The sequence below is a fragment of the Nothoprocta perdicaria genome, unplaced genomic scaffold (genome assembly GCF_003342845.1).
Source record: "Nothoprocta perdicaria isolate Ctin4 unplaced genomic scaffold, notPer1 scaffold_70, whole genome shotgun sequence".
Lineage (NCBI taxonomy): Eukaryota > Metazoa > Chordata > Aves > Tinamiformes > Tinamidae > Nothoprocta > Nothoprocta perdicaria.
The window spans coordinates 1,920,290-1,947,879 of NW_020455977.1; the positions used below are offsets into that span (position 1 = coordinate 1,920,290).

The window sequence follows — 27,590 nt, forward strand, 5'->3', positions numbered from 1 at the left end:
GAGAATATATTCATCAACTTCAGTGCCACTATCAGCTTGCTTTAAGTTGTGCTCAAACGTTTTCAAGATCAGAAGGATCAGATTAGATAAATATTGGGAARTTAGACTAGCAAAATTGATTTTTAGCTTCTTTCAACACTGGGGATAGAATGCGGAAGTAAGAGAGGCCTGGACCAGACTAGGTGGTTTTAGCAAGACTATAATTTTTTTAGTAAGCTGCATTTGAGGCAGAAATGTGTCAATAAGATAAACAGCTAATAAAGTGCTCCTCATGCAGACTTGGTCTAATTCATTAAAACTTTTCAATGAGAAATTGTATCACTGAAAATTTCCTAGRCCTTCTAAGAGCTACATCCCTAGAACTGATGGTCATCTTTTGGATGCTACTCATTTCCTGCAGTTAACATGCATTAAAGAAACCCAAAAGATTGCCTAAGGTTTATATAATATTCACATCACTACTGAAATATAAACCATTACTGGAATTTGCTTCATTGCCAGCAAAACAAGAGGTGTATCCTCTTCACAAAYCTCAGACATCATGATAGCAGGTGACCTTCTAAAAATTGCATAGAGAGAGAGAACTAAAGGAGGAGATATTGAAAAAAAAMCAAAAACATTAAAACGGAGATCACATTATGAACGTTTGAAAATCTATGATTTGTTGAAAAATATAATACAATGAAAACAGASTGAACATAATTAAAAAGCTACATGTGTAACCCAATAAAGACACTTGCTGTGGAAAAGGTTTTCACAGAAYGGGCAGTTGTGGTTCAATATTCAAGCTAAAATTCATGAGGTACTATGTGAATGTTTAACCATTAACCGTAATATCTTCTAATGGTCTTTCATATAAAAAATATAAATCTATTATGCAGAGAAAGATGTAMAAACAAATATGATGCTTTAAAGAATAGAATATTTTAATAGTGAAATTGGATTATTTCTCTCTCCTACGCTCTAAGACACTCACCACAAAAAATCTGGTCTTCCCAAAAACCCACTGTTGCTACCAACATTATATCTGGTAGTTCCTGTCATGACAGTGTTGCTGCCCACGGTTTCTCCTTAAACTCCTATCTTTATATAATTATTATCTCCCCAGTTCCTTCAAGTTCAAGTCAAGAAAAACTGTTTACTTCTTTTTGGTCCTGATGTAGAGTRTAATCTGGATCTGGTGTGGCAATTTCTGTTGGTGATACCTTTTCTCTCTTGCAGACATTCTCTTTCTTGGTAGTTCTGCAAAGACTTTTTTGAGGAACATGAAAAATTTCTGCTAGCTTGAGTTATTTTTTTAAGCCTCGGTCTTACGACAAATTCCATTTTAGATTTTTTTTCTAAATAACWCTTGTAATTTCTTTCTAAAATATCATGCTTCCATGTCAACTTYGATCTTTCTTCCATCTTACAACATCCAAACAGATTGAAAACAAGTTGACCTACAAAGTGAAATAGAACTGCTAAGTTCTTGAATAGCCATTTTACATATCCAATGCATGTGTTTGGTTACAAATACTGGAGTATTTTTCTAGTATTTCCTCCCCAAGGCGTTTTTAACACTTTTTGGGAGCRTGCTGATTCCCACTCTGTGAAACAAGCTAGTGTCATTAGGATGACACAATCAGGCCTTATTGTAGTAAGGAGAAACATCATTTAGTATCAATGGCACATTGCTATTGATTTGAACTCCTCCTTKCTTCATGGGTGAAATAACAGGCTCCTACACACAGACCCTGTAAGCATACCAATGGAGAACAGAGGCAAGAAATATACTAAAAATGGATGTATTAAAGATACAACAGGAAATATATGACTCATGAGATGKAAATTCTTTTATCTGTATGGAATAAATTAAAGAGGAGCTTAATATGGCTTCTATGATTTCTATGGAGTTAGATTAGAACAGAAATATACCTATCAATAATACACCAGATTTAGGCTTCCCAATGAGCATCTCCTAACTGCTCAGCAACCTCTGTGAAACAAGTCCGCCTCATTTTCATTATCCAATACATGACTATTCACATTTTTTAAATGACTCTTTTTTTAGCATCCTTGTTGGCTGTTTCAGCATAAGACTGAGCCTACATTTTAAATTATCTTTCACAGTACTAACAGGATCTCTTTAAATTGGAGGTAAAGAACAGTCTATCAGCATGGAGATGTTTGCTCTTCCTTTTCTACTTCTGAAAATCTGCAATTTTCAGAAGAAAAAAAATCCCTATTTTTCTTCTTAAAAAGATATAGAAAAAGAATGGTACAGAAAAAGTATGGTCATGTAATATTAATATATATAACACATTGAACATAAGTAGCTCTCCCTCTAAAACTTAAAGCACCTTTAAGCAACTTCATGAACTAAATAAACACATAGAAAACTGAAATATTACTTATATTGCCCAGCTGCACCCAAATTAGGCTACTTTTAAACACTTTTTTAGCACCTAAGTTAGCATGCTAAAATTCTACAATCCATTTCTTAAAATGTGAACTAAGTAATATACAAGGCATAAAAAAAAAAAAATCAAGACCAGATCTTTTTAAAAATACAGTAGCGTAGGAAACAGAGCTATTTTCATACTCCATCCAGAAAATGGATGAGGTGTGAAAGAAATCTCTTGTTTAATGTGACCTTTGGCTGTACTTTCMCTTGTCATCATTATAAAGTAGCTACTTTCAGCGCCAACACATAAGCTGCGTTATATTACCCTGTAACAGCAGTAGCATGTATTTCAAGAAGTGCTTCATACGCTGAGAATCTGGTAGCAGAATGTATTGACAGCACTTACCTTTGCAACCACATATAATAGGTCTTACTGAACAATAAGATCTCGTTTATGCAAGGAAATAAGAGTGACTGTACAAAAATTCATAGACCCTATCATATAAACCAGCATACACTCAGGAAGTCCCCTGGAGTTCTCCATTTCAGTCAAAATAGTCAAATAAAGAGAAATGTAAATTTCAGATTAAAATTCTGCCCCAAACGATGAGAATATTCAGGGCTTTGTTACTGCGCACAGACCAAAAATACTGCATYGTTAGGATGTGCCACATACTTGACTTTTTAAACATATGTAATTAAGAAAATATTTCTAGAAAGCAAATGAATTTTGAAATTCAAGGAAGATTAATAGAACAAATATGACAAATTTACGTTTTGTACAATGGTAGCAAGCTGCATAATAAAAATCAGTCGCTATCATTATCTAAAGCTCTTCATCTAATGCTGAAGAGCGAAAAACCATTGATACATATTGTACACACATTTTTATCCATGTGTATAAATCAAAGGAAACAGCTTCCTTTAAGGCAAGCATATGAAGATACTAAAGCAAGATACAAATTAAATATTCATACATTCAATATTTCAAAATAAGGAATTTGGATATACACATGCATAATTTAAGTTCTATAGTGAAACCTGTCTACAGAGGCCATTTCTACTGTATTTCAACGGCATTGAAACTTGAAATGTACAATGCAGCCTTTCCATGCTGTGTTAAAACTTTAAAGTATATAGTAATTCATTTCAGGCACTAAACATAGAATAAAGGCCATCTTGTGTACAAGGCGCTTTTCACAGCAGCTACTGCTTTGTCCTGATTCATTAAAGCTCCTTCAGCGCTAGGAAACCCTGTGTCCTCCCTATAAGGTGGCCTGAGACTGCTGCAGGAGCTGCTCACTGGAAACAGAAGCTAAATAGGTAACTTCAGAGAAGGTTGATAAGGTTTCTAGTTCCTGAAAAAGCACATCWGTGAAAATTCACTGCCAAATTCTGACCTGAGGTATCTGCTTCAAACTCCATCGAGGTAGTGCTCAAATATGAAGCACAAATATGAATTTGACCCTTTACATTGCTTTTATATACTTATTCAAGGCTCTTCAGAGAAAAAGACTAGACTTCAGACCTTTTCAATTGGTAAAAAAACAGCAATGTAATAACAAGCTTCACAGCAATATGCTGTGAGATAAGAACAATTCTTTGTGGACACAGACAGTAGTTTACATATAGCAACATAGGGCTACCACATTTTTGGAGTTTAGAAATTCCTATGCCTGCAAAAAAACATAGTGGGGGGAAAAAACGTAAACCATTTATCACTGACATATCTCCTTCTCCATGTATCTAAAGGTACTATAATTCCTTCCCATATATTTAAAACTTTGCAAGTAAGAAGGAAGTCTCCACATTAATTATTTATATGATCTTATTATTTTGTTTATTAGCAGAAGTTAAATATATTAGCTCAGCTATCAAAAGGCTCATTAAAAAGGACCTTTTTATTTTGACAAAAATATCTCTAATAAACTTTAAGGATAACTAAGGATTAATTAACAATGGRAAAACAGTACAACTCTGCTTCTATAGATTTTTCAAGTAAACATTTATCTCTGTTCCTTAAATGCCACTCATTTGATCTTGATACACCTATGAAATAATAGAAGAAAAAGCTAAATAAAAGCAGTATTAAGCAAAATAAAGCTAAATAAAATTAGTATCTACATGGTAAATTACTTTATTGAAAATCAGCTATGGATTCTGCAAAGAATACATTTTTGCCTTAGAGCTAGTACTTTAATTTTCAAGAACCAGGAAAGAAAAAAAAAAAAATCAAAACTAGTCAGTAACAATGCAGCGTCGAAAAGCAATAAACTCAAAATTAAGTTATAAATAATTTAAAGCATGTCATGAAGATGTATTAATAATTCATCAGATAAATAATTTACTAAATAATCAAATAAATAAATAATGAAATACATAAATAAATCAGCAAATAAATAATTCTGCAAAATAACCTAAACAATAAGTCACTAAAACAAATGACAAACCTGCAAAACTACAATGATTTTCTAAATTCTGATAGTTTTAAATAAACAAATGTATATAAACTAGATCAATCTTTGCTGGATAGAGAAATAGTTTTCACTGCTATTGGTAAAATCCTGATTACACTGCATAAGGATACAATTTTAGATTTYACAAGACTGCAGTTTTTTTCCCCTTGTAAATTATTAACGATTGCTACAATACATCCTGCTCAGTATTTTACATGTAATCCCTTTATGTAGCTCATTTTTCCCCCCAAAATGAAAATCCACTTGCCATATTCTTAATTCACGTCCCCCCCACCTGGCAAGTACAGTACTTACAATACTGCAGTCGCCTTCTTGGTGGTTCTCTTACCAGCTTCTGCAAACCTTCAGAAGTTTTGCTGCAGGGGGAAAACAAGTAGAATAACCTTAATTATTACAGATGGTATCTCATTCATTAGTGGATGACAACATTTTATTTGAAAGCACTAGAAAAGCTGTTTTATAATTCTACAAAGCAACTTAATGTGAAACAACCATTATAGTTTGCAGACTACCAAAAGTTTTTAGAAGTCTTTGGTGGAACGAGTTCAAGCAGACTGAGGCCTGTTTCTTGTATTTAAGCTGACACACAATCTGTGCAAATTGGCACTAACTCAGATATAAAGACAAACCATGAGAAGGACAAAATACTTGGCTGACATTTAATGTTATCCTTGATTTTCGAAGTTCATAGTCCTTGAAAGAACACAACGAGACCATTTAATATCCACTATCTAAGTACATTCACAATTTAATTATCACACTGCGCTCCGAAGCCAACACTGACACCACAGAGGTCAAAACTCACTGATCTCCTGAATCAGTTTACAWTCCCTATTTATTTTAATGAATAATATTGACAGTCACCACAGTTTTCTTCCAAGCAGTATTTTGTAAATAGAGCATTTAAAGAAATGTGCCAGAAGTGTAATCACATTATCAATTTTTATCTGTACTGGCTGAAAGGAGGCTTATTTGCTTCCTACCATAACACACGCTACAGGAAAGAGATTTTCCAAGCCACGTCACTGTTGTGAATTCTCGATCTCTATACTGGCCTGTAATACTGAATGAATACATCAAAGTTCCTATTCAACTACATGTCATATAAATACATGGTTTTTTGCCATGTGGTTCAAAGGAAGTAGCTAGGCAGTGTTGCTTCTGCTGATAAGATCACAAACGGGGTTAGTTTATAGTATTTTAGTATTTAAAAGTGTAAGGGACAATTTACTCTTAAAACTACCTTGGCACATTTTACTTAACAAGTCTCAAATTCTCTTTAGGGATTATAATAAGGAAACACTTTGCTTAATCATAAATTTTATATTTATCTTGGCTAAACACCCTCCTTTGGATAGACTGCCATGTTTTGTCAAGAAAAATCAACACAGTGGAAATGAAGTACTTGTTCTGTTGTGTGGTCATTCAAAAGAGTATGTAGAAGTAATGTAAATGTGCACCAGCGCTGCTGATAATTTCACGCTCTCATACACTCGTTTCAATTTGCTTTAAAAAGGACTATTCCTCCTGGCTAAATATAGTCATCATGAAAAAGCATATCTCCCTTTTGAGCTAATAATATTGCAAGCCCCAAAACACAACAGTATGAAAAACTTACGTAATGTTTTAAGGAACCTGAACCACTTCTTTCTCAGAAGATATTTTTCTGAAGTAGGGCAAACAAGACCACATTTTTTGCTATGGTATTCTCTTTTACTACTGAGATCTGTGCTTTTAAAAATCACACTTCCTTCCCATCTGTAACTCACCCTACTCCAAACAAAAATCACAAATAACCCACACCCCTCTTTTTTAAGGTAATCGAGCCTCAAAAAAAAAACACTATGTACCTTTTCCAGATTTAAAAGATTTTAAGGATCACTGGGACATACAATGGTTCTGGAATGATCCTGAAATTTTGGAATCAGATTTTCTGTAGAAAGTACAACTAAGTAGTAAATGATTTTCATTCCTCTTCTACTTGTATTATTAGAGTGATGGATGTCTTAAAACTATATATATTTTTTCCTCTTAAAAAACTTCTGTTTTTTAATTACCATAGTGTTTAATTTTTGTTTTCTGTGTGTGATTCCTGAACTGATCTCCTCATGGTAGTACTTTCTGTGCCAATTAGAGGGCCACCATTCTCTGCTTATATAGACACAAAGATTATTTAAAGGAGCCTCGGATGGAAGGTAATACAGCCAATGACCTGGGAAACAGGCACCTTTGCCACTTCCACAGTCAGAACAAACTCCCGCCGTACTGAATTTGGGTCTTTTCCTCAGATCTGCCAGCTGGTTCTGTTCTCCCTACATCAAAAAACGTAATGCTGCCTAGGCCTGTACTCCAGAGAGCACATGAAGCTCTGGTCAGTGGATGGTTACAGCAAAATACAGGGTCATTCCACTGCATTTTAAAGGCTATGGATACCAGGAATAGAGCAGCGGTGGGAGCGCAGCAGATTGCTGCAAAACAGAGGCCGTGTTGAATACTGCTGTATTCAAGTTAATTCGAGTAATGTAAGGAACTGCATTGTACCACATGCATGGACTAACTTCAAATCTCTACAAAGGCAAAAAATAAATAAGGCTGCCAGTAAAAAGCACTGAGCAAAAAGATCTCCTGCTGTCCTCTCTACCCTTTAGCAGGTCATCGATAGCGAATGTCGTCAACTGCAGGTACTAATTAGCTCCAAGGAGCTACTGTTGCTTCTTCCACTTGAGAGCTCTTCAGATACACAGTGCCCAGAGGAAACTTGAGAGAGAGAGGTAAGTATTTCAAAATTTAGGCCAGGAAAAAAGTGATTTTAAATATTCAGAAGCATAAAAACAGGGACAAAGAGATGCTAGACAGCCACTTAGCAAAAAATACAGCTAATGTAAGGTTTCAATTCCTGGCTGTGCCCCAGAATTCCAAGGAATCTTTGAACTCTCACAAGTTACATGGAGCATTTTGTATTACACATGGAAAAAAAAATAGGTTGCAGTGATTTACTATATTGAGGAATTTAAATAGTATGCAAATTCTTTAAAGGCTCCTTTATTTATTGCAAATCACCAATTAAGTTAAAAATCAGCCTCTTGGTCCACTCCACATGGAAAGATACTTCTGTGACTTTGGACTGTATTCCTTAAGAATTTTTATTGTACTTCTATCACCTTCTGATTTTTGTTTTATCACAAATAAGAATAAAAATGCTTATGATATATACTGCATAAATCCAACTAAAGACTTTTAAAGCAATACAGTTACAATTACTTTTAAAGCAATCCACAGAGTTACAGTTCAGTTTTCGGCATGCATTTGGCAAAACCTTTGAATAATTCTTGAATAAATTCTTTAACCAGCCTCTTCCAACTGTCTCTTAGTAAAATAACAATTTTAACATATTAAAACATATAGTAAAATGTCAAATTCCAAGGCACTGAATCAACTGCTATCAATAAAACACAGAGCTCACTTGGCTGTTACGATCCACATTTCCTAGTCGATTTTTAGATAAAAACAAGCAGATTACGAGCAAAGGTTTATCTCAAATTCCCACATGTACAGCCTGCCACATTAAATATATGCAAATCAACCTTCTTCTCCTCTAGTTTTTTTTGAGCTGACAACTCATATGACCTGAAGCCATGGTTAACGATTACAATTATTTGACTTTCATATTTATACAATCAGTCATCAGATATGCATGTTAATTGATTTCAACAGATAGTTTTGTATTCTAATGATCTACAGAAAGCCCACATTTTTACTCACCCTTTGATTTATAAAAAAAAGATAAAACCCATAATTTTTCACCATTAACCCTCTGCCAGAATGATAGGCAGTATTCACCATTGGCTTCTATGAAATCTGCTAACCCAGAACTACTCCCCACTATAAAATCTTTGATAGCAAAATCTGATTTTCCAATTAAAGACCCTGTTCTACAGCATTTAAAAATACAGTTGCCACATTATTTAAACATGCCATTTTCTATTAAACAGAAATGATCAAACATTAATACTGCTTAAATAAATGGACTAGGCAAAGAATTAATAAATAATTATTTCATATTTACATTTTTCTACTTAAGGCTCCTTCCCCCTTTTTCAAAGAATCTTAATGCCATATCTCCATTCTTAATAAGCTCTCAAATGACATATACTTGATCCACGACAGTAGTAGAGTTGAGAGCTTTATTATTCAAGTACTACACTTTCTATGGTAAAAAAGGCTTTAATGCCAAACCACTCAGTAATACTTTTTGTGATGGCAACAGAGCAATCAGTCTTATTTCTTTACATGGCTAAAGAACAATTCTTTCCAATTACAAGTTTATTTCACATTCCCTAATTACTGAAGCATCAAATTCCAAATTATGAACTGCACAAATCTGCACACAAAGGACTGCTTTATAAGTTTAGAGAGTCTGCGATCATAACCTTTCAGAATTAATTCTGGACTGCTCTTCCATAATAGCCACATAAAAATAGAGAGAATACTACACCTTACTCTCAAAAAGATCAGATCACGGCTTATTCCAAAAATAAGCAGTCTCTCAGTTTAGGCCTTAACCTATCACTGGACTACAGATTTATGCTTCATTTCTTTGTAAAACACCAGCTGCCCCATTCCTTTATGTTTTAATTCCTTTATGTTTTAATATCAATATAGATATTTTATTTTCTGCAGAACATTATTTTCTATTTCTTATAAATAACTAAATGATGTATTAATCCTATTTACCTGTTATTCAAGTAAGCACCATAAGCCCCAAACTCAATGCAATTCTTTTTTTTTTGACTTACTCCAATTAATTTCAAGGGAAATGTGCCCACTATGAGATTTTGAGATACCTATTTCAGAAAAGCAGCCCTGACACTAGAGCACTCACCTCAGATACATAACTCTGATTCACGTTCCTGTCATGGTTCACAGACAAGAGGGACTTTAAAGCTGCATTACCACAATTTTGAGCAGGTATCTTAATCACTAAAATATTCTCGACGTTAATTCCCATTTCTGTTTTTTCCCCAAAAGGTCCTGATCTAATTGTTTTTCCTTAATCTAAGATAAGCTGCTTGGCAACTGTTGCTAATGCAGATACATTCAATCTTCCCCTTATTGGTGAGAACTCTTGGGTTGGAGACTTGATTTCATGCTGAACCTCATGAGAAAATGCTGGGGTGAGCAGAATGGGGAAACCCATCTCACTGAATGTCTCAGTTTTAATTCCGCAGATAGCAAAGCTAAATGCCTGTGGCTCATTTCAACACAGTGCTACCAAACAACCCCCACCTTGCAGACTGCCTATAGCTTGTTATCTACCAATCTGGTTAGTTATCAACCTCGTTGATGACCTAGTTACAGACCTGGTCACTACAGCTATGGAGAAAAATAAGAAAAAAATTAAAAATAGCTTAAGTACAGGCTAACTAAGCCAAAACTGGGCTCATCTGACTCACAGGAATATTATATCAAACTATGTTAAAACCAACATCGACATTTTTGGCCAAGATGCCTGAACTACAAAAACATTACTTTAGTAAGTGTTAAAAATATTACATATTACAGAAAGGTTTTTATCTCTTTGGAAACTTTGATTTTTAATCATCAGGTGCCTTTATCCTCTCTGCTCAGAAGGAACTGAAAGAAGTTGGGGTTGCCACTGAGTATACTGGTTGAGAACATTTTGTTAGTGATATTCAACAGTTCTTAAATGAGCAAAGCATTTATCACACATTACCATTCAGAGATAAAGACAAGGACATGCAATGGGACTGGCCTACAAATGACAGAGTTTGAACAAAATATCAAGGCTCTTGAAAACAAAGAAGAAAGGAAAAAAGTGAAAATTGGATGAACACGAGCTCAACTAGGCAGAGCCTACTTTGTGGTTGTACATTGAGAAACCGTCCAAAAGCAGAAGAAACTTCATCTGAATGTTAGTCTTGCAGCCATGCCAGAAATCCACCAGGCTGGCAGCAGACTACACTGAGCCCCATGCTTGACTACCATCTTTCCTAGCAACAGGCATCTTTATCCTAAGGTGCTACGGTTTGATTAAAGATCCTTTAGACAAGAGTTTTCCATTGTCAATGAGGCAGAAAACACRGCCTTAGCAGGCTTTAGCTGACTCCATATCAAAAATATTTAATTATTTCAGAACTCATTGCATAACATCAAGAAAGATGAAACAAAAAAGTATCATCTAGCAGCTGGACCAGTTCCATAAAGTCATACAAATCCCACCACTGACATAAAGCAGAAGAGGGGAGAAACAAAGGAGCACTGCTCCTTTTTATGACAATATAAGGCTACACATAGGTCAACGTAAACCAGTTACAAAAAATTACACATTCACAGGCGGTTTGTGAAATGGAAATCCTTACAAAATACCAACAACTTCCAGCATGTTTTGCTTCTTCCAACATCAGCTATTCTTTGCATCTCCCTAGATCTCACTGAACTATAAAATGGTGGCTAATTTTTACTCCATTTAATATTTAACCTGAGAAAGAGACAAATAAGAACAGCGGCAGTTTGTATAAAACAGACCCACTATTCAATGCTCCCTATTTATGGTAGGGCCCACAAATGCGCTCTCTCTCTCAAATCCCTTCCCGTGTGTGAAGGCTCCTGCTGAACATCAGTGTCACTGGGGGAATTACTGCTGTAGCAAACGGACAAAATACGTGGCTCTCAGATGCTAGGAGAATGAAAGAGCACGTAATTTCTCTTAGAACAAGTGAACATTTCACACAGTATCATCAAGTTAGTAAATGCAAACTGCAGCAGAAAAACACAGCAAATTTTGACGCTATTAGTAGATGGATGAAGAAGATGTAAGATCATCAGTGAAGAACTAAATTGCTGCATTTTATTTTAAAGATGTATAAATTCAACATTTTAACTTAAATATTTAAGAATAGTTTTATTTTGTACACTTTATAYCTCTTGGCACATGAAGCTGAAGATCCAAGTGTAAAGAACAACACATTTGGAATGCTGAGTTATATTAACATCATACTAACTATAACAGTTCACCAGATTTCACCGAGTTTTTGCATGCTGCTGAATAAATGACTCTGCAATTAGCTTAATTTTTTCTTAGAGGCACTATAAGATTATTTCTTAGTCTCCTCCTCTTTGATTTAGTACACCTCTTAAGGTAATTTATTAATGTTTTGGATATCTCATTCATCATCCATTATTACTGGTGTCATAAATTAGAAGAATGGAACAAAGCACTGGACTATACACTTTTTCCATATTCATCAATAAAATAACCACCTCTGCTAGAAAGAAGTGCACAAAAGAGTTGGTTTATCTGCTAGACTGAAAGTGGCACCATTTTTTGAATACCTTAAGCCTTTATCGGACGTTATGTTATTAGTGAAAAAACTTCACCTTAAAATACAAAAAGATATATACTTGATGTGCAAAAGACAAAAGCACACATTACAAATTTTTACACCCTCCGGTAAAGTAGAAGGGTTACAAATACAAATCTTCAACAAAAACATGGACTGCTAATAGAAAATGTACTTTTGTCAATGCACAGCAAAGTACTAAACAGAGAAGGGAAGAGTCAACTAAAAGTTACCTAAACTTGGCTTGGAAAACAGAAAAAAAAAAAAAAGTACTTTGCCAGTGTTTTCGTTTGTTTTTAATTTACATGACCTAAGCCTAAAGGACATTGGAAGGGATGATTTTGAAGATTCTAAAGATTTTCAAGATCATGATCAATAATTGGTATGCTCAGTATCCACACAGGTGTATGTATAACAAATAAAGCACATGAAGGATGACAGAACTAATGTTATTATGAGAATATTAACTATCAGTTCAAATAAGTACATGATGTTCACACTAAATTACATTTTCTTACTTAAGCTTGAATTTTTAAAAATTCACATTTTGCTATTTTAGGCAACAACTCACTTTGTACACACTCACTCTTTTAACTTCTGTAAATAAAAGAAAAATGCTCACTATGGCAAAGGAACATTTTAAATGAAATACTTTTCATACCTTTCTCACTATTTTTCATACCTTTCTCATTATATTAAAAGTTTGAACCAGGTCTAGTAAGTCATTAATGAGATCAGATACTGAAAAATGTTAAACTCTTATAATGAAAGAAGAAAAAAAAATCCACATATTTAAATTGAGGAAATGCTTCAAAATAGGAAGTATATATCTAATTTCTACAAATAAAAGAATTAGCTGTTATTTTTTCTTTCAGCAGCATTACATGTATGATATTTTGGGCTGCAACAATGAAGTTGAATACTTTTCCAACTAAATAAAACTGCTTTTTTTCATTGTACTAACTACAAATTAGGCCTACTGTTCATTTCCCTAAGAAAATGAACTATTTCCCACATAGAGCCACGGCTATTTGGGATAATAACTGCTGATTAACAAAATGTACCTTCTAAAATTCAACTAAACACATATACAGATAGGTGCATTTTTCTTATATTTCATTCACTTATGTACAGAATTATTAAYGAAACTGTCTGGTGAACTGTGTATGGCATTTAGCTATATGAAAATTACCAATGGAATGGAAAAATGAAATGACTGGCATGTGAGCCGCAGCTTTTGTTAGCCTCCAGATTCATCAGTTTTTGATAATGACCACGATACTTGCTATTCAACTTATAAGGCAAGCTTACAATCACGAAGAACCTTGTCATTACAGGGCCAAAAATAGGCASTGTTCCCTTGTATTCCGATATCCACAGCTAGAGTATTCACATAAAAGTGGAGAAACAAATCCCTCCTGTGCTTGAGAGCAGCTACTTACTCGCYCTTGTCTCTGCTCCACTTTCTATAAAATGTGCATTGTCAGTGAAAGAAGCTTTTCCCTGATGCTTAAGGTATTCACCCTACATGTAGGTTCCTTGAAGTACATTTATAACCTCAGTGAATTTCTAATTTATACYGCAGGACATTGTAATATAAAGAAGAGAGCAGGCAGGTCATATCCAAAACTTCTACCAACTGTCTATAATAAAAAATAATACAAAAAAAGAGCTGTCTATTACAAGMTAAAATTATCTCTGGTAGAGGAAAACCTTTATTGAATCTGATCTCCCATGACCCACACTAGTGGGTAACTTTACCAAATAAAAAAACATGCCGACATGGCACTACCAAGTCCTGCAATTTCACTAGTTTAGATTCCAAACATCTGRGATTTTTTCCTTACTCTTCTTTTAACTTCTGAGTAGAAAAGTTACTTACAGAACTTCAGTCAAAGAATAGCCTCTGATTTACGTCAATATTTTTTTAAATGCATTGGACTCCATACATATATATATATATATATACACATGTATGTGTATACACACACACACACACACATATATATATATATCTTGGGATGCCAGGAAGGTTTAACTTTTTCTCATGTAAAGAATTAGTTTTTTTACTCAAAACCAATACTGAATTGAAGGATATCTAAAATTATCTAATATTCATGATTTTCCAGACAAACAAGCAAGCAAGCTATTCTCTAATTGAAACGTATCATTTCACTTGTTAATGACATATTAGAGCATTAATTAATGTCTGTGTTAGAGTACTGAAAATTCATGAAAATAATGTTTTAACTTACTCGATATTGAATTTGGAGTGTGTATGCTAACATAAGTATTTGACTCTTGTACTGAAACTTTCAAGGCCTGCAGAACACACCACCAATGAACTGTAACTTCTACGATGTCTAGATGTTACCACCTCAGAAGCAGGTTAAGATAAAGCTGCTTGATTAGAAACCAATACAATCTTGAATTCAATCATTTTCTTTGATTTTTAATCACTGGGGTTTTTTTAAGTCATTTTTTTTAATTAAACATAGTGATAGATGAGGCAAAATGTCCTATCTTTTTTTTTAAATGTCAAGGAAGGATTCAGATATTTATACATCTGCTAGATTGGATCAATATCCCCAACTGTTGATTAACATGGTGGTTTTAAGGGTCACCACTGTCCTGTTTCCTAATCCTAGAAAGCACGTGGAAGTCAAAGCTTGGCTTCTCAGCAACATGCCGCAGAGCTGTTCCTGCACGTCGAGAGCTCCAAGCACAGAACATCGTTGCGCCGTCGCACCCGCTCAAGGAAAGTCAAGGCTCCAACGACTGCGCTCATCTTTGACTGGACTTAGACATCAAATCAGTCTCTTCAAAACACAAAGTAAAGCCACAACCAGCAACAGCTTTATTCTACTGTGATTTTTTGATGACGCAAACTTCAGATATTCTTAATCACAGTAAAATGGCACAAAGCTAAAGTACTGACCTAGACCCAGAAATAGTTGTGGGATTTTTTTTCCCCGACGAACCTTACTTTTTCTCCTGTCACCTAAATGTCAGTACTCATCCTTACTACCAAGAGTATTTTAAAGATTTAACCAGCTCTGGAATATTTTTTCCTCTGCTTTCTAAATGTGAGCAACTGTTCAGATTCATTCACTGACTAAACTCCGTGATATCCATATTTAATTTCTCAGGTGAAAATTTGATTCTCACCCACAAGATTTCAAGATAAAATACTTCACTGTCACAGGCCAGAATCTAAAATTTGTCTTGTGAAAAAATGAATAGCCTTAAGATATAATATTCTGTGTTCTTACTCAAAGTAATTTAAAATAGTAATTACTATTACTAGTAATTAAAAAGTAATTAAAAATATCCGTGGTGACCAGGCATAGGACAAGAGAAAATGGTCACAAACCGAAGCATCAAGGGTTCCACAGGAGTTATATTGGTTATTTCAAGTCTGGGGGGTTTTGGACTTTTCCACTGCTGAAGTCAGCAGTTGAGTTGCTCACGGCTCTGAGCACAGCTCAATTTTCTCTCCCTGGAACAACCACGAGCAGCCTGCAGCCTGTGACTTCAACATTTCACTTCATGAACTGAGTGCTTACTCAGCAGGAATCCAGAAGGCAAAGCATGATTTCACTTGTCCATACTAGCACTTTATTACCCATTTTAYATAAGAACCCATAACGATAACAAGTGTATTGTTTGACATGCAGCAAAAACATATGGGCAACCAACAGATATTTCGTCTGACCCCTGTCAGATCAATTAATTTCCTTAACAGAGAGGAAAGCTTTTAGAACAACAAATCAAGACAGCAAAGAAATCCTCTCAAATGTCAGAAAAAGCCAAAGAATAAATGCTGTGAGGAAATGAACTGTATTCAAAAAATAAACTGCATCAAAGTCATTCTCTAGACTACTGCTCAAGCTTTGTTTTCAGTAATGTACAGTGTCACATGCAATACTTCACAGTAATTTCATGAAACCATATGCTTATCAAAAGGAGATGGCATTATTTTATTTATTATTTATAGGCTACCTATTCAGAGTGCTTGCTTGCTATCCATTTCATTTGAACCTTAAATTTTCCCCCCACAATGCTTACTAAAATGCTTATTAAAAAAATAATAATAGACAGATTGACTGATGACATCAGTTAAAGCCCCAAATCTAAACATGAAGCAAAGTCAAACACAAACAGCAAGAATGATGCCCAGCTAAGTTTTATACACTGTACTTTCTAATCATCTGTACTTTTATAGAAACACATCAACTTGGAAAATGTAATCTTAGTGTTTTTTAACATTTTTGATCATSTGGGATCACCTTCAGGATCAACAGGCATGCCACGAATACCAACTGCACATGATCTTAAACGCAAACACAATTTTGCTGCAGCTCAACTCCATTTTCTAGTCGCATGACAAGACCAGATGAASATTGCATAAACCAAGGTTTACTAAGACAGTTCTGCTGTAAGCCTGGGTCACCATACTGCAATCTGTAGACATTCAACTTCCTTTATTCCACATAATATTCTCTATTCTCTGCTGAACTAGAGATTCCTAAAACAAAAATTTTCAACTCGCTGACTACAAAACATGTAAAGTGAGCAAACTTAACAACTACAAGTAAAACACAGATTAAAAGTTCTTTAATTTATGTTTATTCCTCCATAACTCGTAACTTCACTGTGATCCCATGATGTGGGATGAACCATTCCACCTGGTCTAAGAAAAGGCCTATTGCCACAACGTGGTGTGCATCCAACCTGCGCACACGWGTGGCGCCGAGAGAAGCCCTGCCCTCTCTGGCCAACAGTGAGGTGTCTATACGAGGTGTTCATTTCAGTAACTATTATCGGAGGTGGAAATACAGCCTCCCTTCATGAGAATGCTCTGGTGGACTAAGGCTGCACTAAGAGTGTGGGAGAGGGCTACCCCCCGCTTCCTACTCTCCTAGGAATGACAGTTGTTTTCTGGCCAGAATGCTCCAGATAGCTTTTTAGGACCGTGATTTATTGATTTAAAAATCAGAAAGAATTTGTTTAAGTTAGTATATATTAGGTTTGTGCATCCAGTTTACTATTCTCAAGTACTTATATGTATTTACAACACCTCTTGTATTGGCCTGATATTGAGAATCTCCCAGCATCCATTATTGCTTTACGAGGGAAACATAAATAAAAAATGAAAACGAAACCAAAACCAACTCATTTTTTCTTGTTTATTGGAGAATTAACAGAATAGTTGGTGCTTGGAGGCATGATTTCACGGACTGTCATAACCAAGACACACTTAGTGACACAAGCAGGTATGCCAAGGTCCAGCACAGCTGAATAGTCAGAAGTGTGTGATAGGAACATTTCAATTAAAGAAAAGTCTTTCTTAATAAGTCATATATTATCAGCTGTCCTTGTACATTAAAGAGCAGAAATATCAGGCATATAAAGAGAAAACTCAGGGCAAACTGAGAGAACTCAACTTTGGCAGAACACCACTGGGTGTCAGCTCGCAAAGCAAAATAAAAATGATTATTCTAAGAAATGTAGAGGTCACTATGCCAGACTTTCAGCGTGTCCAGTCAACAAGCTGAGATTAAATTCAGATGCAGCCATTCAAATTCAGTACAGTGTTGGTTTCTATTTGTTAATTTGGGGCAATATGCATTTCTTTTACATTCTCTGCCAAATGTGAGTGATGGTTTTAGGTGTAAGATGTAACGAGGTGTCCAGGTAGACAGAGACTAAGCAACCCTGCGTGAGTGTCCGACTGCTCCCTCACGCTATCCTGGTCCCAGGGAAGGGTGTTTCAAATGAAGGTTTAACTGGCCAGAAGGAAAGTGAAGTACAACGTGAATCTCACCTCTCCACAGTCATTGCCCTCTAGTCAGATGGTTCCCTGCCATTTCATCACCCATGTTCAATGGTGTCACCACCCAGGGGCCTCTGTTCCATCCTGTGATGTCACATTTCTCGCCTTAGGGAGTCACAGAAGAGTTCTCCCAGATTCCAGGCTGGCTGTGATTGGAGAGAGAAGATGGATTTCTTTTTCTTTTCATTACTGATTAACAAAATAACCAGTCCTTTAAGGGCTTTAACTTATAAACGGCACTGGTACCAAGCACGCACAATAGGGTCCAGTGCAACCAGAGGATTCATGGTCAATTTGGTGTTAAAGACAACAGATTTACACAACTGTATATTGAAATTCATCTCAAACCAAAYGGCAATTAATTTATTGTTGTCAGTTCCTGATATTTCTCAATGATGAAATCATTGCAAACTGCAGCTCAGTTTAAATATAAAGGCTTTAAAGATAAATTTTCTCACAGCAGAAGAGAATTAGCACTCAACCTTTCATTTACTCTGAAATTAACCTATTAATTTTTGAAGCAGGATGAGTGGGAAACATTAGTTAAAATACAATACTACCAAACTAGATAATTGTTGGCAACTTGAGTCTTTTTATCGGACGGAAACACACAGACAGTTCACAGCAAGACAGAAATGTCAGTTTAGTTTTCTATTTTATAAAGAAAACTGAAGATTTGATAACGAAATCTTTGAGCAGTTTTTTCACCTATCAAGCACGTCTCCATCACCATCTTCACCACTCGGGTTCAAAATGATCTTCATCTACTCCTTTTCATCTCTTAAAACACTGGATCATATCTGAAACTTTGGGGTTTTTCTTTAAGACCAGTACATGTAAGATTCAAACTGTCTACCCAACTAAAATTCTCATTTTCCCTTCTCATCAGTGTAGTCCATCTGGCTTCCCTACCAATCCATGCATATCCATATCTATATCTATCTAATCCATATCTAATTCATCACTGGTTGCCAAGATATTCACTAACTGTACACTGTTTTTAGTGATCCTTTCTTCAGCAAATTTACACCACTTTTTTTTGTCCTWTCCTTATCACTGCATGCCATTTTAAAATAATCCAACCAGATCTTTGTTAAAACCTTTTTAAAAGTCTATTTCTTCAATTAATCCTACAGATAGTCAATATAGTCTGCTAACTTACCTAAAACCAACTCCCCTCTTACCAGGTACCATTTTAAAAAGAATGTATTTTTACTGTACGCATACTTTTTTATTTCTTGCCCACATTCTATCTTGCCCTTTCTATCTAATAATTATTTCTGTTGCCACTGGATCTACTTGCAACTTGCAAATACAGAAGCAGAGCAGTCAGTCATACAAAAATCAGGCAGACAAAAGGTCAAGACATACAYTATGTTCAACAAAATAAAAAAGAGTAACAGTCCTCAAGTATTTGTGACTTTCTGTTTTGTTTAGTTTGTTTAAATTTTGTTTTTGAAAGGTGAAATCTTAGAAGTATACTATATTTTTCAGGGAAGGCAAAGGCTACAAGCACTAACTGCAACAGGCAACAGAAAAACAGGTAAGAGAGATCTGCAAAAAAACGTTTAGTGTTAAAACAGATTAAAAAAAAACCCATAGGCATTGAGTAGCACTGGAGGATTGTAAGGATCGGAGCTTTATGCTGAAAGTGTTGTCCTTAAACCCACTGGTGTAAGCCCTTGTCAGTCCCTTTATCTCCTTCCCAGTTGTCTTTCCCAAGCTTGTACGGCTTGAACTAGGTCTATTATTTGTGCAAGTCTGAAACTAGAGAATAGCAGAAAACGGGAGAGCTTCCTGAAAGGAACCTGCCTGAAAGTTGCCTTGAGACTACGACTTTCTGCACTTGTAGATGCCTCACATGTTCATGGGCTAAATGACAAATAAACAGCAGTTTTAGAAATTGAAGTTCTGCAGTCAACTTACAAATATTATAGCATATGAGTTTATCAACAAACTTTAATTCCAATCTAGGTAGGCTGCTACTAGCAGTAAAATGATGTTCATTTAGCTCAAATTTGCCCTCTTCTCAGTAAGATTACTCACACTATCATATACTATTATAACAACTTAATGTAAAAAAACTAGTCTCATCCAGCAGCTAGGAAACAGCACTGGCAGGCTCTCGTTTCTGCCTATACCAGTTTTCAACACTGATATAGAGATAGAGCTATTTTTCTTTTAGCATAAGATCTTTGTCTGTGTAAAATCTACAAAGACTGGAACAAATACGTGTAACATTAAAAACAAATTAGAAGTTTCTTTATTCACTGGGCTGTAGAGCAGGCAAGATTGCTATTAAACACAGCATCTCAGGTGCATTTGGAAGGGCTGATCGTGCCACTCGGTCATTCTGCAGGAGTCCCTCAATCCACCCCAGCTGCCCCCAAGTCAAAGCAGAGCTGCTGCTCTTTGCACTTCCTTCCCGGTTTCACAAGATCTGATCTTCCAGWTATAATATATTTGGCCAATTGGCTTTCATTTCATCTTGGGAAGGAATTCCTCTCACTGCACGCTAAAAACATGCTTAAAACTCAAGATGGGACAAAGGTCAGTACCAAGCAGGAATCAGCTTTTCTACCTCTGTAAGTAAAAATGTATGACATATCTAGAAGGCCTGTAAACCCAACAATCTCACTGACCAAAGGTGGGGGGAGCAACCCAGGTACAAGTACCAAGTGTAAAACAACCATACGCATCACATGACCAGAATGGGGAAGAAAAAATCCAAATCTTCCAAAATTCTACATAAGAATTTTTAATTTCAAAATAAATCTGCCTCAAAATTAATGCATTTAAATATAGCAAGCGGCCACATGAAATTGCAAAGGACATTTCAGGCTGACATAAGTAGTTTTCTAGAAWCTGTAAAGTCATTTCACAAATAAAAAGGTGAAATTTATCTCCATTAACAACATTTTTGCTTAAATATATTTTATATATATATTTMGAGTTTTCAAGATGCTGCCTTTCGATTTAGCACTCTCAGTGTGTTTGTGTATAGAAAAGACACCACTGATTTGTTTAGAAGAAACAAAGAAAGAAGAAGAAGGAAGAAAACCCTTTTCAGTGATTTGGCCATCGGTTTCCTCCGATTCCAGGAAGCCATAAACTTCCTGCTTGCTGCACTTTCTCCTCCCGTGCCCATCCGCCCTTCTCCCACACGGCTGGGGAAATTACATTTACAGAAGTGCAGATTTCTGAGCACTCCAGAAAGAAAGTACCTCTTGCACACACACACATTCACAAAGCAGTAGAACTGGCAAGGCATAAGTTTTATATATAAATGTGAACTATATTTAAACACAAGGTCAAATCCTTGACCCCTCATCCTAGACTGGTTGATGCATTGAAGACAAAGACTGAGGGGCACTACGCCCTTCGGGAGGTCTCAGCACAAGCAGGACTTGGCTTATTTTTCAGTCCACCAAAATTAATTGTAATCAAATATATTAACTTTTCTCCRAATTGTGTACATTTATCAGCACTATTTGCATATGTGCAAACGATGCAGACTAAAAGGGAGTCAGGCCTGAAGGAGGAAACACTATGCCACTGACTCAGGGATAACTGAGAGTCGAGCAAAGCTCTTTCTTTTTCTTTTTTTAAAAAAGTACATGGTTCCAAATGAGATACCAGGCTGTATACATTGCATGTTTCCAAGCAACCATTCCAAAAATGCATGAAAGCTCTATAGAAAGCAGGACAGGCGAAACAGTCATCAGTACCCCTATAGAGCTGCCCTTCTCACTGCAGAAATTGGGAACCAAATTATTCCTGCTGCACAATTATCAAAGAGGCTTTACATTAAAAGAAAATCTTCACATTAAAAGAAGTATAATCCTAAATATTTAGTTGTGGTCTTCCTACAGCTGTTATAGTAGCATTCTCCTTTTATCCACTCTTTTACTGTACTTCTCAAATGTCTTTTATATTGGTTGCTATTTAAACTGTTAAATTGTTTTTCATTTCCATGATTTAATAAACTTGTATGATTTATTAAATATTTTACAATGTGCTCCTGAGGTAACTGCAATAAGGCATTATAAAATCAAGGTCTGAAATAGAGYTTTCCCATTGAGTTGCTCTTTGACCTTAAATAACTTGCTTTCTTCACACTGAAAATGATTAATGCCATTTTCATTTATAGATGTAAGGGTCTATAAAACTAGGAAGTGTTAATCATGAATAATCTAAACAAATCTTAGTCAAGAAGATACAAGAAAATAAAAGCACCACCTAGACACTGCACCTTCTTATTCAGATTTACAGTAATTTCTTTTTGCCACATCTAAAGTATAACAGGAAAAAAAACCAAATACACTAGTTGTGTATACTATCAAATTTTATGCTACTTTGACAATTAAGAGAGTTCTGAGCATGATTTTAGACAGCTAGAATACATATATAACACTGCAATATCTCATATCTCTACGTATAATGAAAAATACCCATAGAAAATTATGCACCAACATAGAAAATATTATGGAAAAGCAAACTTGTGCTCAGCACACTATACCATTAAATCTGACAGTATGGAATAGTTGCACTGTTTAGATGTTATTTCACCTCTAAATCTTATTTCACCCCTTCCTTTACAGCCACCATTATTGGCCACTCTAAGTGGCAAAACAGTGGCCTGAAACAACAATCCATTCAATTCCAGGTGCAACTGTTGTATCACATGAGAGTTAATCTAAACATAAAAAACCCCATTCATACGATTGTAGAAAGATTCTTCAATCTTTTAAATAGTCCCATACCTTTTTGGAACTTAATTACAAATAAGCATCAGATGCATATTTAGATGCATACACTTCTTCCTAACAGTAAAAAGAAAAAGTCAAAGTACATTTTTGTAGCGCTAGCGGTTAAATAAAAAAATAATTTACTATGAAGCATCCACAGTGCAGGTTTCAAAGAATGTATTTCCAACATCCACTATCTGATGGCTCAGGAGCAAAGGACTGTTAGTGGATCTGAGTTAAATAAGACAGCTCAGGAGTGGATATAAGCAGAAGTCTATTAAAGASCGTCAGATCAAACTAGAGAACAGGAGGATTTTCTTTATGAGCACATATTTGTACTATGCTGAAAGAAAAATGTCACACTGAAGTTTTTAATAATGAAACTAAATACGACAAGGTCTTAGGCAGCCAGTAGTAAAAGTATCAGTTTGTGGCTTTTTTCTTTAGTTATCAGCAATAGCTTTCTAACACAACCCACCATATCTGACTATCCAACACAGAGAAATTACTATATATTCCATTACAATGGTTAAGCTGTCACAGGACCAGAAACTGGTACTGGGTGATCTAAGAACCTCTGATCACGATCTGATTACATAGACAGATGGAGATCACAGGGATTGTGCTCATCTATGTTCGTATTCCTGATGTTTCAGATTTTCTAAAGCTGAAGTGCAACAAAATTGACTGAGAGGAAAGATCCAGCAGAAAACTGGGAAAACAGAAAGTTCTTTTAGATTACTTTTATCTATGATCAGTTACAGTTCTACAGCTAACAGACAAGACCACTTGGGCTACAACTCAACCTAGTTAACTTGAAAATAAAAGCAAGTATACAAAGGACAAAAGCAGGATCAACAAATGCAGAAACATAGCAGAGGGGCAACCAGATCACCATCTATATAAATTAAAAGTATGGAGCACAGAAACTGATGAGACGAGAAAAGAATTTGCAACAACGCCAACACTGAATGCTTTTACAAATATTAGTAAGAAAAATCACTACAGCTGTAATATGTGACTATAAAGAGGTGGCAGAATTGTTAAAAGCATACAGAAAGTCAAAAATATTCAATAAATATTTTCATTCTATAGTTGGAAAGATTCAAAAATGGTATAATTGTGTCATATTATATTGACATTCCTTCCAACTCATTTGTTAAACAGATGTTCCAGATCAGATGTTAAACAACATCATGAGAGAAACATTTTAAATCAGCACACTTGTTAAACTTTATCCAAGAGTCCTAGAGGAGCCAGCCCAGCAAACCTACGGTACGTTCAGGCTCTTTTAATACTGTTTTTAATTTCTGTCTGTCTTGAAATGCTATAATATGGAACAGTGAAAATACTATGTCAAAAGGAAAAAAAAAGAATCAAGTTTTAAGGCAATCTGATAGAGAATTCAGACAAGATAGCAAGGACCAATGACTAGAAACCAAAAATGGATGCACTCAAATGTATTCAAACAATAATTGCACGCCTTATTTTTAAATAGTGAAAAAGATGAATCACTGAGACAAATCACACAGAAGTAAATGGTAGATTCTCAGTATCTTGATACACTTTTAAAAATATAAGTTTAGCAAAAAAAATTCATAGAGAAAGAAACTGATGCTGTAACGTACTTGAGGTGAAATGTTTGCATATTAAGATAAATTTGATCCCTACCATAATACAGCATTAAACAATGCAGTACTAAACACAACCTGATTTAACTTATCAAATCTAATCAAATATAAGAAATTTTCACATACACACAGCTATATTAACGTGTAGCTTCGTAATAAAGATCTGCAATAAACTTAAAATAAAAATCTGACACACAATTAACAAAGAAAAATCCCCTCCACTTAAATAGGACAGAATTAAGTAAAATGTATTTATAATTACTACAAAGCCTGCTACGATACTGCCTCTTTTATACTACAAGCTCAACACCAGTGGCATATGATCCTTCCTATTATTTTCAAATTTCTTGAGGGCATATGCTCCAGTACTACTGAAAAAAACAAATCTAGCCACTAACTAGAGGGAACATCTACTGCTCTCACACTTAATTATACATCACTTTTTATCTCTACAAATTACCAAACACCGAACGTCCAACTCCATGGCCTTGATGCAGTTTGAGGAACTGCACCAGTTTGACTTTCTTATTCCAACTCTCAAGAATAAAAATCTGGTTAATTATTGTTCATCAAAGACAGTCACACACAGGTGCCCCTAAGATTCAACTAATCATTCTTGTTGTTACTCAATATCAAAGAATATGAATTATCGGATTATAACATAATCCAGTACAAACAGAACTTCAAAATCTGCATCATTTTATATATTCATTAGTAAAATTACTATGATCTCAAAAGCTACAATATTTGAGGAAAGGGAGCAGGAAGTGACATGTGGGTAAAAAAAAAATTTCAAGTAAAATAGAATACAGTAGCAATCTTTCTAGAAAAAAGGCAACAGTTACAACTTTTTTGGTGTGTGTGTGTGTGTGTGTGTGTGTGTGTGTGTGTGGTCAAAAGAAGGTATTAAGCCTCACTAACATATCAACCAAACACAGGTAACTAACTCCTTCTTTCATGTTTAACAGCCCTCTTCCTCTAATAACAACATTCAGATAGGGATATGTATTTATACTGGGTACACTTAATTGCTTTGGGTACTTTGCTGGCCTAGTAGAAAAAAAAAATGCAACACACAAAACCTATATGTTACCACAGAGGTGGCTGAAGTGCAAAGCAAACAGTTATAGATTATATCACATTTGCACTCCACTGTCATCACAGGCTCCTGATCCAAAATTCTCTGCAACGTGCTAATCAACAAAGCCTCAAATGGACTAGGGACTGATTAGCTCTGAAACCGTCTACCTGCCACAATTCGCAGCAACAGCTGCTCCCAATTACAGCAGCACACGGAGCAGTTTAAGATAAACTCCTAAGGACAGAGCTCAGAGTACGCTCTCTAAAAGAGAGATCAGCAACAGAATTCATTTCATGGCCAGGTATAAATGAGCTCTTTGCATAATCTTTCCCCAGTGAAAGCAAAGGTACAATAGCAACAATAACCTGGAGACAGCAAAGAGGACCTCTGAACTGCTGAAGATCACATGCAGGCTGAGCATGTGTAACACATGTCCACCAAATCATACTTTTCTTGCAYGTTCATACAAGGTATTGCAGTCCAAAAGAAGCAAGTGAAAAGGATTTGAATAAACCCAACACTATAATGTAAAGAAGGAAAAATGTAAATGAGAAGGAATGTTTTCACTTACATTTCTCAAAGTTGAGTGCCATTCTTGCAAGTGCCAGAGTGCTTAAGAAAAGCTATCACCTATTTCTTTGTGACAAGGGAGCTTTGCTATCACTGCAGTAAAAACAGAATTATTTGTAAGCATCTGGATGGTGTCTTTCCTTGGCTTTGTGAGAATGTGAAATGAAGTGAAACATACAAGAATTTCACCAGTTTCACCAATAGCTAAGAAACCTACCAGTGTCTAATTCCTATCCACAGCTTAAAACCTAACTATTGCTTTAACACTCTGTCCTACTGTGTCTTTACCTAATATTCTAAATGTATCAAAAGTGATCTTAATGACAGCGAGTCTGGTAGGCGCTACCATTGGAGCAGTATCTGACATAAAGGCTTAGAGCTGTATTCTAGGGTAGCGCATTTAGGACTAACAGAAGAAACCATCACGCATGTTAACACATGGGTCTGTGGAGAGAAGTTTGATAATTATCTGGCTCAATATCATTGGGAATAACTAGTACATTTATGGAGTAAGGACTGGTTTGAAAAGTTAGTCATTACCCTCCACAAATCATATCTTTCTCCTATTTCTAGTTTTAGGACTTCCAGCCTGTCAGTTGCAACCGTAACAGTGGATGATGATTCAAAGTGAAGTGGAATCTAGGATCCATTTCACTGAACTGGTTTTATTGCTCTCAACTTTTTTCCAATAATTTTAATGCCAACAGAGGTATCCCACCTTTATTTGGAATATATTTTAAGTTTACTTTTCACAACAGAATTACTCATACATAACTGAATTGGTGTGTGGCAAGTAACGACAGTGACAAACAACAACTTCAGTAAAGTTTCACTGGTATGGAAAGAGACACTTCTCTTACATAGTGTTTTTTAACCGAGTTTCAGAGTGCTTTGTAAGGGAGGATAAGCAGGACTGCTGAGAGTAAAGCGGAGAATGGATGCTGTAAAGGTGAGTGTCTAGAAGGGGACTGGAGTCTCCTGACGCCCATTCCAGGACATTTGGAAAGATTAATCGTTCACACATTAACAAATACTGCTGCCTGTTAAGTATTTATGCTCACAGATACTCCTGGAGCAAGAAGTTAGGTCAACATTAAGGAACGTCAACATTCCCCAAGATGAGACCATAAAGCCTTCAGACTGATGGACACGATAGGGTGATGAAGGGTGTAAAACTCCCTAACAGCTAACACATGGCAACACCCTACACTGATATCTGTAGCACGTGAGCTACTGTATGCAAAATATACGTGACAGTCAAACACACAGAACTGTGTCAGGGCAGCAGCCTGGACAGTCAGGACGAATTGAGGTCAGGTGAGTGGGAACAGAGAGAAAAAGCAACTCTGGGGGCAGCAAAGCAGAGCGGGGGGGGAGGAAGGGGGGGAAGGAGGGCAGCTCCCTCTGAAAAGGAGGAAAAATTAAACAACCTTTCTACAAGGCCTAGAAGGAAAACCACGGCGCCCCTCACTTCCCTTTTTGGCCATGAGAACCATCATA

General features: G+C 35.7%; 1 protein-coding gene across 3 annotated transcripts in view; it reads right to left on the reverse strand.

Moving 5' to 3' along the window:
• The window catches only part of TBC1D5 (TBC1 domain family member 5), a 280,235-nt gene extending 262,072 nt beyond the window's left edge, over positions 1 to 18,163 (reverse strand). The window contains exons 1-2 of one of the 3 annotated variants that reach the window (XM_026050797.1): positions 18,052 to 18,163; positions 5,158 to 5,219 (exon numbers count right to left, since the gene is read on the reverse strand). In XM_026050797.1, coding sequence (XP_025906582.1) covers positions 5,158 to 5,219; positions 18,052 to 18,065 — 76 coding nt within the window. In that variant the 5' untranslated portion in view covers positions 18,066 to 18,163. Of the gene's footprint in view, positions 1 to 5,157; positions 5,220 to 5,520; positions 5,539 to 18,051 lie in introns of those variants that run through there. The other 2 variants (XM_026050798.1, XM_026050799.1) reach the window with 2 other exon arrangements.
• Positions 18,164 to 27,590: the final 9,427 nt, after the last annotated feature.